The sequence below is a fragment of the Lepidochelys kempii genome, chromosome 1 (genome assembly GCF_965140265.1).
Source record: "Lepidochelys kempii isolate rLepKem1 chromosome 1, rLepKem1.hap2, whole genome shotgun sequence".
Lineage (NCBI taxonomy): Eukaryota > Metazoa > Chordata > Testudines > Cheloniidae > Lepidochelys > Lepidochelys kempii.
In genome coordinates this window covers 861,272-875,418 of record NC_133256.1, presented here as the reverse complement: position 1 = coordinate 875,418, position 14,147 = coordinate 861,272, and the positions used below count along the sequence as shown (strand labels likewise).

At 45.2% G+C, this 14,147-nt stretch overlaps 1 protein-coding gene across 1 annotated transcript; it reads left to right on the top strand.

The window, feature by feature from the left end:
• The first annotated feature begins 7,902 nt into the window (after positions 1-7,902).
• On the top strand, positions 7,903-8,850 carry LOC140912980 (olfactory receptor 52E4-like). Its single transcript, XM_073348539.1, has one exon. It carries the CDS (start codon positions 7,903-7,905, stop codon positions 8,848-8,850), a length of 948 nt encoding a protein of 315 aa, XP_073204640.1.
• Positions 8,851-14,147: the final 5,297 nt, after the last annotated feature.

Genomic DNA, 14,147 nt, shown 5'->3' with positions numbered 1-14,147 from the left:
CTAGCCATTCGGTCCCTAGTCTGTAGCTGTGCATTGCGTTCTTCCGTCCTAAGTGCAGGACCCTGCACTTATCCTTATTGAACCTCACCAGATTTCTTTTGGCTCATTCCTCCAATTTGTCTAGGTCTTTCTATATCCTATCCCTCCCCTCCAGCGTATCTACCACTCTTCCCAGTTTAGTATCATCCGCAAATTTGCTGAGAGTGCAATCCACACCATCCTCCAGATCATTTATGAAGATATTGAACAAAACCGGCCCCAGGACCGACCCTTGGGGCACTCCACTTGATACTGGCTGCCAACTAGACATGGAGCCATTGATCACTACCCGTTGAGCCCGACAATCTAGCCAGCTTTCTACCCACCTTATAGTGCATTCATCCAGCCCATACTTCCTTAACTTGCTGACAAGAATACTGTGGGAGACCGTGCCAAAAGCTTTGCTAAAGTCAAGAAACAATACATCCACTGATTTCCCTTCATCCACAGAACCAGTAATCTCATCATAAAAGGTGATTAGATTAGTCAGGCATGACCTTCCCTTGGTGAATCCATGCTGGCTGTTCCTGATCACTTTCCTCTCATGCAAGTGCTTCAGGATTGATTCTTTGAGGACCTGCTCCATGATTTTTCCAGGGACTGAGGTGAGGCTGACTGGCCTGTAGTTCCCAGGATCCTCCTTCTTCCCTTTTTTAAAGATTGGCACTACATTAGCCTTCATGGTCCTTCAGGTCAGGTGCCAAATAGGTTATTAGATCTTCTTAACCCCTCAGGAATGCCCAGCAGGATGAAGGTGGAGGGGCTGGTGAAGTCGGTTGTGTTGGAATCTGACATGGAGTAGGGGAGAAGGTGTCCAACTCTGAAGTAGAGTGGTGTGTCTTATATGTACTGTATGTTCCCCTGATTTCTTGTATGTGCCCAGAGTCTAGGGTGATGGTCGCAATACAAATGCCTGGATGGAGAAAGAATGTAAATATGAGACACTACATGGACTACATGGAGGCTGTTCTCATGGGTGAAGCAGATCGTTTATTCTTCACACCCTGAAATATTAGATTTACATGATTCAGAGAAGTAAATTATGAAAAACTGACCCTATTAACGCCAATTCCATATTTAATGGTGCTCCATTGGTCAAGGTTTCCTACAAGTCATGGTGTGGGAAACCTTCATGGGCACCAGCAGGAAAAATGTGTACAGATACAGTTTATCCCTCATTCTTCCTTAACACGATGAAACCCAGGCAAAAGTGTCCATGCTGTATGGAGTTCCCCATTACTCGGCTGCACAAAATATGAGAGTGGTAAAAAATGAAACTTTTCCCAAGCCATGTGCCAGGGAGAAACATCCCAACTAGGACACAGGTCAGGGAAAAACCCAATGTCATTGTTTAATGAGAATACAGGTTTGGTTGATCAAGGGAACTGCACAGATGCAGTAAAATTGATTTCTCTGAGGCACTTGATTTAGCAGGGGAAACATTCCAATAATAAAAGGAACGCACTACAATATCAGTGGAGCGCACGTAAAATGGACTGAAAAGTGGCTGGCGGATATCGGAAACCAGCTGTCAATGGCCATTGTCAGTGAATGGGGCTGTTTCTGGTGGGGTTCTGCAGGGATCATTTCTAGGCCTGATGCTGTTCAGTATTTTAATCAAGAATCTGGAAGGAAAGAGAAAATCACTGCAGATAAAATTAACGAATGTCCCAAAGGCTGGCAGAGTGGTTGCAATGAGGCGGCCGGGACAGGCATAACATTCGATCTGGAACATTTGGTGAGCTGGGCCCATGCAAACACTATGTTTTAATAAAGACAAATGCAAAGTGATCCTCTTGGAACAGGGAATGCAGGCCCAACCCACAGACCAGGGCACTGTATTATGAAACGCAGAGACCCTGAAAAGCACGAAGTGATCACTGTGGATAACCAACTCATCGTGAGCTCCCAGTGCGATGCTGTGGCCAAAAGGGCTTGGATGCATAGACAGGGGAGTGGTGAGTTGGAGCAGGGGAAGGAGTTTACCTCTGCACATGAGATTTACTGATCTCTGAGCCCATAGCAACAGCAGAAAATGCTCATGTCTCCCCTCGGTCACCTTTTTCCAGATCTGTCTGTCTCCTATCTATCCATCTATCCATCGAAGCAATTATCCCTTATTTTCTTTCAAATCAACTATATTTTATAAATATACACAAATACACAAACAGCCAATTCTTCTCTGACTCAGCACAGAGCCCAGGACAGTCTTCTCATCTCCCTTTGGGACAGTCCCTTAATGAATGTTTACTCCTAAAGCTGAATAATTAGCACAGAAGAAGAGACATGCTTCTCTGCAGCCTGTTTACTTTCAGATGCTCTCTTCTTCCCTCGAAGCTGCGTGAACCCCCCTGGGATTGCACAGAGCTGTATTATAAACGGTGCACACCCTTGGATCGGCTCTCGGTGTGGCATGTTGCTGCAGATGCTGGGGTGAGAGAGGTTTGGGACATGGCTACCTGAGGGGGATTCCCAGGGAAGACACTTCCATCTCAGAATTCACAGGTACCCATTTCTTGCTGAGGAGATCACCTGCTCGACAAACACCGTGCAACGTGGACGTGATGGGACAGAGAGTACGTCTGGGGTCCTTTCCGCTCTGCACAACCATGACACATCCCAGGGCCCTTCCCATAGGTGATGAGTTTGCTAAAGAATCACTGGCCAAAATGTCACTCTTTTCTGGGCACCCCTGGTCATCCTGCCTGATGGACTACCGCCCCGAGGTGGCTGCATTTCAGTGGGAGAGGGATCCTTCAGAATGAAAGGTGTTAGTAGATGTACAATAGAAGACCAAATTCTGAATCAGTGGCCTGTACTTTGCTCAGGCCCCAGTGAGGTAAAACTCCCCTTGGAGTAAGAACTGAGTAGTGACATCAGGGGCTAGCTGTGTGTTAACGCACAGACACGGGCACCCTCTCCTCTTGTATTTCAGGGCTCTGGCTGTTAATGGGGCAGGGGGACAGGGGCTCTTACCTGACTTTTATCTGCTGGAAAGCTTGGAGTTGGTAGCGCTCCTCTCTAGAACAAGAATAAGAATTTTTCAAGGGGGGAAACACATACTTTCTCCAAGTTCCATTCAAGAAGTGGGCTGAACTGTTATTCCTGAAACTTTCAAAACACAATTCTGCTCAAAGCAGCCACCCAGCATGGGAAATTTCAGTCCAAACACCTAAAATTTGGCAAATTCATAAGCAACTGAAAATGGGGTCTTTTATTTAAGCATCAGCCAGCCTTAACTACAGGTGATGACAGCAACTCCACCGACAATGTGATATGGCTGTGAAAAAAGCTAATGCTGTCATGGGATGCATCAGGAGAGGTATTTCCAGTAGGGATAAGCAGGTTTTGGTACCGTTATACAAGGCCCTGATTAGACCTCACCTGGAATACTGTGTGCAGTTCTGGAAATATGGTTGCTCTCTATAAATATATCAGAGGGATAAATACCGGAGAGGGAGAGGAATTATTTAAGCTCAGTACCAATGTGGACACAAGAACAAATGGATATAAACTGGCCACCAGGAAATTTAGACTAGAAATTAGACGAAGGTGTCTAACCATCAGAGGAGTGAAGTTTTGGAACAGAGCCTTCCAAGGGAAGCAGTGGGGGCAAAAGATCTATCTGGCTTTAAGATTAAACTCGATAAGTTTATGGAGGAGATGGTATGATGGGATAACATGGTTTTGGTAATTAAATATTCACGGTAAATAGGAACAATGGCCTGTGATGGGATGTTAGATGGGGTGGGATCTGAGTTACCCAGGAAAGAATTTTCTGTAGTATCTGGCTGATGAATCTTGCCCATATGCTCAGGATTTAGCTGATAGCTATATTTGGGGTCGGGAAGGAATTTTCCTCCAGGGCAGATTGGAAGAGGCCCTGGAGATTTTTCGCCTTCCTCTGTAGCATGGGGCATGGGTCACTTGCTGGAGGATTCTCTGCTCCTTGAAGTCTTTAAACCATGATTTGAGGACTTCAAATAGCTCAGACATAGGTGAGAGGTTTTTTGCAGGAGTGGTGGGTGAAATTCTGTGGCCTGCGTTGTGCAGGAGGTCAGACTAGATGATCATAATGGTCCCTTCTGACCTAAATATCTATCAATCTATGAATCTATAAATGGCCAATCCATTTGTGAATCCCTTTCAGCTAAGCTGTTCACTGCAATAATTTCGGTAGCAAGGAGTTCTACAGGCCAAATATGGGTTATGTTAGCAATTTCTTTTCTCGTTGTAGTATGTTCAGATTTTCTATTTAACTAAATGCTCCCTTGTTCATGTTATGAGACACATTAAACATAAATGCCTGATCTACTTTCTCTATCAATAGATCCATAGGGTTTAAGGTCAGAAGGGACCATGTGATCATCCAGTCTGACCTCCTGTAATGCACAGGCCCATTAATTACAACTCAGTTACCTCTGAATTGAGCCGAAAGGCTTGTGTGTGACCAAGGCCTGATCTACACTAGGATTTTGCATTATAGAATGATAGAGCCATAGAGTTATAAGGGAAGGCAAAGGACAGCTTGTCTAACCCCCTGACAAGATGCAAGATTTCTTTTGTCTTAGTCATCTAAGACTGATGGCTATTCACACGTCTTTGGAAAACCTCCACAGGAGGAGATTCCATGACTTCCCTGGGTGTCTGTTCCATTGGCCTCCTGTACTTCAAGTTAGGAAGATTTTCCTGAAATTTAATTTAAATCTGCTATGCTGGAGTTTCAACCCATTGCCTTTTGTCCTGCCTCTCTCAATGTAAGACAGAATAACTTTCCTCCACCTTTTTATAGCAGCCTTTCAAGTATTTGAAGTTCACTATCTTGTCCCATATTAATCTCCACTTTTCCAAATAAACATACCGGTTCCTACGGCTTGCATTCCATCCTGTGCATAACCTTTCTCTCTTGCCTATGGCTCCTTTCCAGTTTATCTACCTCCTTTCTATACATTGGTGAGCAAAATTGGACACATTACTATTGAGACCTAACCCCGACCGAGTAGAGGAATACGATCATGTACTGTGACTGGCATGTTATACCTCTGCTCATATAACCTAACATTGCATTTGCCTTTTTTGAAACAGCAAAAAAATCCACACCCCAGAGAGATGTAGCTATATCATCCTAACCCTGGTGTAGACCCTTGAAGCAGATCTTCCAGAAAAGCATCCAGTCTCGATCTGCCAACGTGGGGAGTTGGAGAATTCACTACTTCCCTTCTCAGTGTGTCTCAATGGTTAATCACCCTCATTGCTAAAGATGTGGCCCTAATTTATAGCTAGAATTTATCTGGCTTCAGCTTCCAGCCCTTCGGTCTTGATCAGCCTTTCTCTGGTAGATTACAGAGCCATTACTAGGCATGGATTTCTCCCCATGAAAGTTTCCACCTGATCATCTTTTTGATAAGCTATAGATATATACATCTTCAAAGTCTATACATCTTCAGAGGCAAAATCCTTCCCCTGCTCCAACTCACCTCTCCCCTGTTTATGTATCCGAGAAACCCATCATCCCTTTATGCTTCAGCATCTCACTGGGCTCTCAAGATGAGTTGGCTGTCCACAATGTCCCCGAAATCCTTTACAGGGTCCTTGCATTCCATAATACAGTGCTGTCGCCTGTGGGTCGGGCCTGCATTCCCTTTTCCAAGGATTCTGCATTTGACTGTATTAAAACTTTTTGTTTGCATGGGCCCCACATTCCAAATGCTCCAAATCAATCGGTATGCCTGCCCTGGCCACCTCATTGCAACCACTCTGCCAATCTTTGGGTCATCCGAAAATTTTATCTGCAGTGATCTTCTATTTCCTTCCAGATCATTCATGAAATTATTGAATAGCCTCAGGCATAGAACCAATCCCTGCAGAACCTGACTACAAACAGCCCCGTTCACTGACGAAGGTCTCTCAACAACAGCTTTCTGAGATCCGTCACTTAGCTTGTTTTCAGTCCATTTTGCATGTTCTCTACTGATATTATAGAGTGTTTAATTTTTTAACTCAGTATTTTCCCCCACTAAATCAAATGCTTCTGAGAAATCAAGGTCCATTGCATCTGCATGGTTCCCTTGATCCAACTCATGCGTTCCCTTGATCCACAAATGTGTACTCTCCAAAAAGGGTGAAATCAGGTTTATTTGACAAGATCTGTTTTGTATAAACCTTGTTGTTGAGTGACATTAATTACATATCTAGACTTTAAAAAAAAAAAAGAAAAAGAAAAGAAAACCTAATCCCAGACCAGCTTTTCCATTGTTTTTTAACTTTGTCAAATCTTTTATAAAAAGCACTTTCCCTTTATTTTTTAATACTTGACATTTAACACAGGAATTGCCATAACATTTTTCTGTGATTTCTCTTGTTGTTAACATACTTAATAACCTCCTTTTTTGTTATCCTTAGCCCTGCCAAATGTGGAGTTTTCCCTGATGTCTTTAATGTCCCTTATAAATTTTCATAACTTTCCATTTGTATTCTTGGCTCTCTGGTTTCCCTTTTCCCCCTTTGCTACATATTCTTTTCCTCCTAATTGCTGCCTTCCCTTTGCCACTGAACTGGATTTTTACCCAAAGTTGTTCACTTTGTTGACTGTGCAATCATGACTTTTTCCGCAAAGAACGACCAATTTTCATTCATATTTTTCTGTATAATGTTTTCCTCCAATCGATTTTGCTGACAATTTTCTTCAGCTTTGGGGAATTAGTCCTTTGAAGCACTCAGTGTCTATAAATAGTACTGGTTGGGAACTGTTCTCTGTTTGTCCATTGGAACATAAATCAGTATATTTTTTATTTTCCTCTCCTCTCTCATATGTTCCCTTCTTTGTCTCTTCTGTAAACGGAAGAGTTCCAGACTTTTCTGCATGGTGTCAAGTATCAGGGGGCGTAGCCGTGACTTTTCTATCTGTTTGCATATGGCAGCCTCCCCCATTCTCAGAGCCTGTCTTGGAAATCCCTTTTAGATATGCTATATCCTGCATGGAGACTGGGTGACCAAAACTGAGCACATATCCAGAACATGGTATTCTCCATCTCATCTCTTAGTGATCTGAAGCTTGCTTTTGTTTTGTCCACTGCTCTGAATCAGCAGGTGTTTCTCCTGAGCTGCTGTCAATGGCGCCCAGGTCTTTTCCCTAAGGTATGTTCTAATTGGGATGTTTCTCCTGGCATATGTCTTACAAAAGTTTGTTTTTTTCCAGGTTTCAGAGTAACAGCCGTGTTAGTCTGTATTCGCAAAAAGAAAAGGAGTACTTGTGGCACCTTAGAGACTAACCAATTTATTTGAGCATGAGCTTTTGTGAGCTACAGCTCACTTCAATGGCATGCATCCGATGAAGTGAGCTGTAGCTCACGAAAGCTCATGCTCAAATAAATTGGTTAGTCTCTAAGGTGCCACAAGTACTCCTTTTCTTTTTGTTTTTTTCCACTCTCACATATCAAGCCACTTGATGAATGGGGAACTCCTACAGCATGGAGTCCCTATGCTGGCTCTCATTTTATTAAGGAATAATGATGGATAACCAGTATCCAGACTTGTGTTTCCTGCTGGTGCCTCTTAAGGTTCCCCACCACTAAGTGTAGGACTTATTAACACAGGGAGCCCCATAAAATGTGGAATTGGCTTTAATGTGGTCATTGTTCATAGTTGTTTTCTCTGAACAATTGAAATGTCATTTTTCAGTGAGTGAAGAGCGAACAATCTGCTTCACCCATGAGAACTGCCTCCAGTAGTGCATGTAATATCTCAGATTAATGTTCTCTCTCCATCCAGGCATCCTGGGCACACACAGGAAGTCAGGGGAACGTACGGTACGTCCAGGAAACAGCGTTCCGCCTCAGAGTTGGATGCCTTCTCCCCTATTCCATGTCAGATTCCAACACAACCCACTTCAACAACCCCTCCACCTTCATCCTGCTGGGCATTCCTGGCTTGGAGGCAGCCCACATCTGGATCTCCATCCCCTTCTGCACAATGTACATCATAGCTGTCTTGGGGAACGTCACCATCCTGTTCATTGTAAAGATGGAGCAAAGCCTCCATGGGCCCATGTATTATTTCCTCTGTATGCTGGCTGTCAGTGACCTGGTCATGTCCACATCCACCCTGCCCAAAATGCTGAATATCTTCTGGTTCAATACCAGGGAGATCAGTTTCAATGCCTGCCTCACCCAGATGTACGTCCTGCTCTGCTTCTCAGCCATGGAGTCCGGAATCCTCGTGGCCATGGCTTTTGATCGCTATGTGGCCATCTGCCATCCCCTGAGACATTCCAGCATCCTGACAAACTCTGTTGTGGCCAAGATCGGCCTGGCCGTGCTGCTGTGCAGTGGAATATTCGCATTACCCTACCCCTTCCTGGCGATGCGGTGGCCATATTGCAGAACCAACGTCATCCCTCACACCTATTGTGGGCACATAGCTGTGGTGAAGCTGGCCTGTGCTGACATCCGCATCAGTAGTTACTATGGCCTGTTTGATCTTTTCTCTGAGATCGGAATGGATGTAGTTTTTATCGCTGTGTCCTATACTCTGATCCTCCGGGCCATCCTCCGCCTCCCCACAAAGGATGCCCGGCTCAAAACTTTTGGGACCTGCATCTCTCACCTTTGTGCCATCTTAGCTTTCTACATGCCAGGTTTCTTCTCCTCTCTCACGCACCGGTTTGGCCATAATGTGCCACTGCACTTTCTTGTTCTCATTGCCAATGTGGAACTCCTGGTGCCCCCCTTGCTCCACCCCATCATCTACGGGGTGAAGACCAAACAAATCCGGGGCAGGCTGCTCCGGCTTTTTACTCCTAAAGGGACCTAAATGTTTTCTCAGACTGAGGTTCGTGCAGAGCTGGCTGGTGCATGGTGCTGGACCCTCTTCCCTGAATCATTTCTTGAATGCATCCGATGAAGTGAGCTGTAGCTCACGAAAGCTTATGCTCAAATAAATTGGTTAGTCTCTAAGGTGCCACAACTCCTCCTTTTCTTTTTGCGGATACAGACTAACATGGCTGCTACTCTGGACAGTCAAGAGACATTAAACCCTTTCCTGTCCTTACTGTGCTGTGTCAGCATGATAAACTGGGGAATAAGTCTATGTGCAATTCACTGGGTTGCCACCTTTCCAATTGCTGGTAGTTGGACTCCTGAAATGACAATCTTGCCCCATCTGTTCTGCCAAGGGTCCACCCCTGCTGTGTGTCTTCTCCCCAATGTCCTACCCCTCTCACTTGATCCTCTCTTCCCCTCACCTTGCCAGTTGCTGGAACATTTTCCACCTCCTATATATATATATATATATATATATATATATATATATATATATATATATATAATCTCAAGGTTCCTTCCCCACTGTGAAATCTAGGGTACAGATGTGGGGACCTGCATGAAAACCTCCAAAGCTTACTTTTACCAGCTTAGGTTAAAACTTCCCCAAGGTACACACTATTTTACCCTTTGCCTTTGGACTTTCGCTGCCACCACCAAACGTTTAACTGGTTACTGGGAAAGAGTTGTTTGGAAACGTCATTCTCCCCAAAATCTTCACCAAAACCTTGCACCCCCCTTCCTGGGGAAGGTTTGATAAAAATCCTCACCAATTTGCATAGGTGACCACAGACCCAAACTCTTGGATTTTAAGAACAATGAAAAAGCATTCAGTTTCTTACAAGAAGAATGTTAATAGAAGAAAAAGGAAAAAGAATCACCTCTGTAAAATCAGGTCAGTAAATACCTTACAGGGTAATTAGATTCAAAACATAGAGAATCCCTCTAGGCAAAACCTTAAATTACAAAAAGACACAAAAACAGGAATATCCATTCAATTCAGCACAGCTTATTTTCTCAGCCATTTCAAGAAATCAGAATCTAACACAGATCTAGCTAGATTACTTACCAAGTTCTAAGACTCCATTCCTGTTCTGTCCCCGGCAAAAGCATCACACAGACAGACCCAGACCCTTTGTTTCTCCCTCCCCCCAGCGTTTGAAAGTGTCTTGTCTCCTCATTGGTGATTTTGCTCTTATGCCAGTGAGGTTCTCCTAGCTTCTTAACCCTTTACAGATGAATGGGTTTTTCCTCTGGCCAGGAGGGTTTTTAAAGGGGTTTACCCTTCCCTTTATATTTGTGACAATATATATCTGGAAAATAAATAAATAAATAAATAGTGGACCTAGTCACCTCTAATAGTAGCATGTTCTCACATCTTGTGGAAAGTCACTTAAGGGACACTGGTTAGTATTAAAATTTTAATGTTTATTCTTACTTTGCTAGTACTTCTGTGGAGAGAGAAACCCCATCAGGACTCCTGGGATGTATCTCAGCTGTGGGAGGGGAGTGGGGTATAGTGGGTTACAGCAGGGGGCAGATACATCTGGAATCTAAATGAGAAGATCAGAATGGCCACACTGGGTAAAACCAATGGTCCATGTAGCCCAGAAGCCTGTCTTCCAACAGTGCCCATTGCCAGGCGCTTCAGAGGGAATGAACAGAACATGGCAATCCATGTGATTCATGCTCTGTCACCCACTACCAGCTTCTGGCAAACAGCGGTTAGGGACAACAACCCTGCCCATCCTGGGCAATAGCCCTTGATGGACTTCTCTAGTTCTTACTAGAACCAGGTCATAGTTTTGGCCTTCACAACATCCTATGGCAGATAGTTCCACAGCTTGACTGTGAAGAAATACTTCCTTTTGTTTGTTTGAAACCTGCTGCCTATTCCTTTGATTGGATGACGCTTAGTTCTTGTGTTATGTCAAGGAGTAAATAACATTTCCTCATTAAATATCACCATAGTTATATATTTGCAACAAATCTTGTAACGATAGGTCATGTGAGGTTTCAATATAAAAGCTACAGTTTGCTGAATGTGATTTTCTTATTTCTATGCACGTCTCGTTTTTTTATTTGCAGTTACAAATATTGACTATGTGTTAAATAGTGGTAAATCCCACAAGGCAGTTTACATTCAGAGTGTCCAGCACAATGTGAATGGACTATTCAAGTGGATGGCCCAACAATGAACAGCATGTGCCATGGAAGAAAATTATCCCCACCTGATGGACTTACCTGGGGACATTCTGGCTAGAATATAATATATGGTCCCTGATATGACTCACGGAAACATGTAGAGGCATGTGATCAGCCCATGTGACACAGGACTCCATCTTTTGCCTGTGCTTTTGGTGCAGAGGAACCAAGGAGACACTCTTTCAGTCCTTCAGCCGTTCCTGGCAATTTTTGCTTTTCCGTTCGGGTCCCAGCGGAACACTCGTTCTTTCTGCGGGCGGACAATTTCTCAGCCTGAGCTATACAGAAGAAATTGTTGCCAATTAGCATATCAATAGCGTTATAATCTGCTACCCTCACTGATAATACAGCTTCAAAACTGTCAGTTTCTATGTGCACTTTAGCCAAAGGCATAGGGATTGTGTAACTGTCATAAATATAAAGGGAAGGGTAAACCCCTTTAAAATCCCTCCTGGCCAGAGGAGAAATCCGCTCACCTGTAAAGGGTTAAGAAGCTAAAGGGAACCTCACTGGCACCTGACCAAAATGACCAATGAGGAGACAAGATACTTTCAAAAGTTGGGAGGAGGGAGAGAAACAAGGGGTCTTTGTCTGTCTGTATGCTGCTTTTGCGGGGGATAGACCAGGAATGGAGTCTTAGAACTTTAGTAAGTAATCTAGCTAGGCATGTGTTAGATTATGGTTTCTTTAAATGGTGGAGAAAAGAACTGTGCTGAATAGAATGACTATTCCTGTCTGTGTGTCTTTTTGTATCTTAAGGTTTTTTCCTAGAGGGATTCTCTATGTTTTGAATCTAATTACCCTGTAAGGTATCTACCGTCCTGATTTTACACGGATGATTTCTTTACTTCTATTAAAAGTCTTCTTGTAAGAAAACTGAATGCTTTTTCATTGTTCTCAGATCCAAGGGTTTGGGTCTGTGGTCACCTATGCAAATTGGTGAGGATTTTTACCAAACCTTCTCCAGGAATTGGTGTGCAAGGGTTGGGAGGATTTTTTGGGGAAAGACGTGTCCCAACTACGTTTCCCAGTAAACCCAGTTAGAGTTTGGTGGAGGCAGTGGAGATCCAGGGACAAAGGATAAAATTAATTTGTACCTTGGGGAAGTTTTAACCTAAGCTGGTAAAAGCAAGCTTACGAGGTTTTCATGCAGGTCCCCACATCTGTACCCTAGAGCTCAGAGTGGAGGAGGAACCTTGACAGTAACCTTCTACTAATAAAAGCTCAGAAATCTCTTCTGGCAGCGTGTCACCTTCTTGCACTATACCCCTGCTACCCACAGAAATTTCTGTCCCTGTATCTTGCCACCCAAGTTGTTTCCTGCCGTTGATGCTGACAGCCTTGATGTGCTTCATGCCTAGTTGTTCAGGGGCTAATTTCACAAACCCAGTACGATAAGTGACAGGCACCCGAGGGACTTCTGTGCTCAGGTGAAAGCATTCCCAAGGACTACCTGCTTCCTCCCAGCACAGGGCATTCATTCCTCAGGTGATCAGAGGAATTATAATGGTCGCACCTTCTGAACGCATTTGTATTTACAGGAGATTTGGGTTGTGAATCAGAGGAATGAGGTAAAAGGGAACCCTATTTCCCACCATGTTTAAATGTCTCCTGCTGGTTGTCCAGGGAATTAGCTCAACTCCAGCTTCGGAGCGTCCCCTGCTGGCCAGTGTCTCACCTGCCTCAGGCCCCCGTGTCCCTCCCGGACTCTGGTGCCCCTTACCCTGGCGTTCTGCCCACTGATGTATCCCCACACATTGGGTCTCCGCTCCCAGGAGAAACCTGAACCTTCTACACCCACCTTGCCTAAGTGGTTACTGCCAGTTGTCATCCAGCCCCCACTCACTGGGGTAAACTGCAGTCCAAAAAGGCCATTCATGATTGGCAAGGGGGTTGGACCAGATGCCTCTGCCTATCCCCGCACTACACCTTTGCAGCCCAAGTACCTGCTTGAGGCTTTATCCAAGGCCTCAGCATGGGGAGTTGCCAAGCTAGGCCCTTCTCCCTCCAAGGCTGGAGAGAGAATCCTGCCTTCTGGCCCTGCAGCCTTTTTATAGGGCCCAGCCTGGCCCTCATTGCTTGCCACTCAGCCTTTTCTGATTGGCAACTCAGCCCCAGCCCTCGCCAAGGGCTGGCTTTTAACCCTGGTAGAGCCGAAGCAGGGTGATTGCTCCGATACACATCACATCCACAGTTTTCATCTTTTTGTCCCCTTGACACTGTTTCACATCATCTTTACATATGTTTAAGAAAATCTCCTGAGCCACAAGGTCCAGCGTTCCTTCAGAGCTGTTACACATTTGCCCCTTGCCCGCTTCACCATCAAATCTTTCATTTTGTGTTCAGTTTCCACATTACTCACACCAGCACCCCTCTGAAGATTCCTTGTCGGGCATTAGCCATTGTCCTTCCCACTCTGGCTCGGAGGGAGCCCCCTCCACCTCACTATTGCAACCACCCAGTTTTATTTGGCTGCCCTGCTGGCTGGATGCTGCTGCTGCTGCTTGGGGGGCCCTGCTGGCCCGCCCTCTGGAGAGAAGCAAGGACCCCACAACCATTCCTGGGTCCTTCCCTGGCTGGCCCTGGAGTGTTGTAAGCTTGCCTCCCACACCATAGCTCCCCTGGGTTGGATAGTTTGTCTGCCCCACCCCATCTTCCAAAGCTTGTCCCTATGGTTTTCCAGCCCTGCTCCCATAAGTTTCTAGTTTGCCCCTCTTTTTCCTTTACCTTCCATTGTTCCCCCCATTGCTTGGACCCCTTGCTTCATGCACCCATTGCCCCTCCCTAAACACTTGTGTCCCTTTTCCATTGTGCCCCACTTCCCTGCCTCGGTCAGCCTCCCGACATCCCCAGTCATTGGCGGGGGGTGACCCACTCCCCTGCACCCATCCTAAACAGGAGGACAGGTTGGCCTTTCCCCTTCCCCAACTCCCTCCATCCCCCCTTACCACCGGTGTTACCTCTTGCCCCTTTCCCAAATGATGGGAGAAACTTTTGGTGGGGTCTCAATCTGGGCGGTGGCATGGTCACACCATCCCCTCCTCTTCTCTATCCCCTCCCCCGGGCTGCTGCCCCTGCTCTCAA

What these genes read in the sequence shown, in the direction of transcription:
- LOC140912980 (XM_073348539.1), top strand. Translation starts at nt 7,903, where the DNA reads ATGTCAGATTCCAACACAACCCACTTCAACAACCCCTCCACCTTCATC.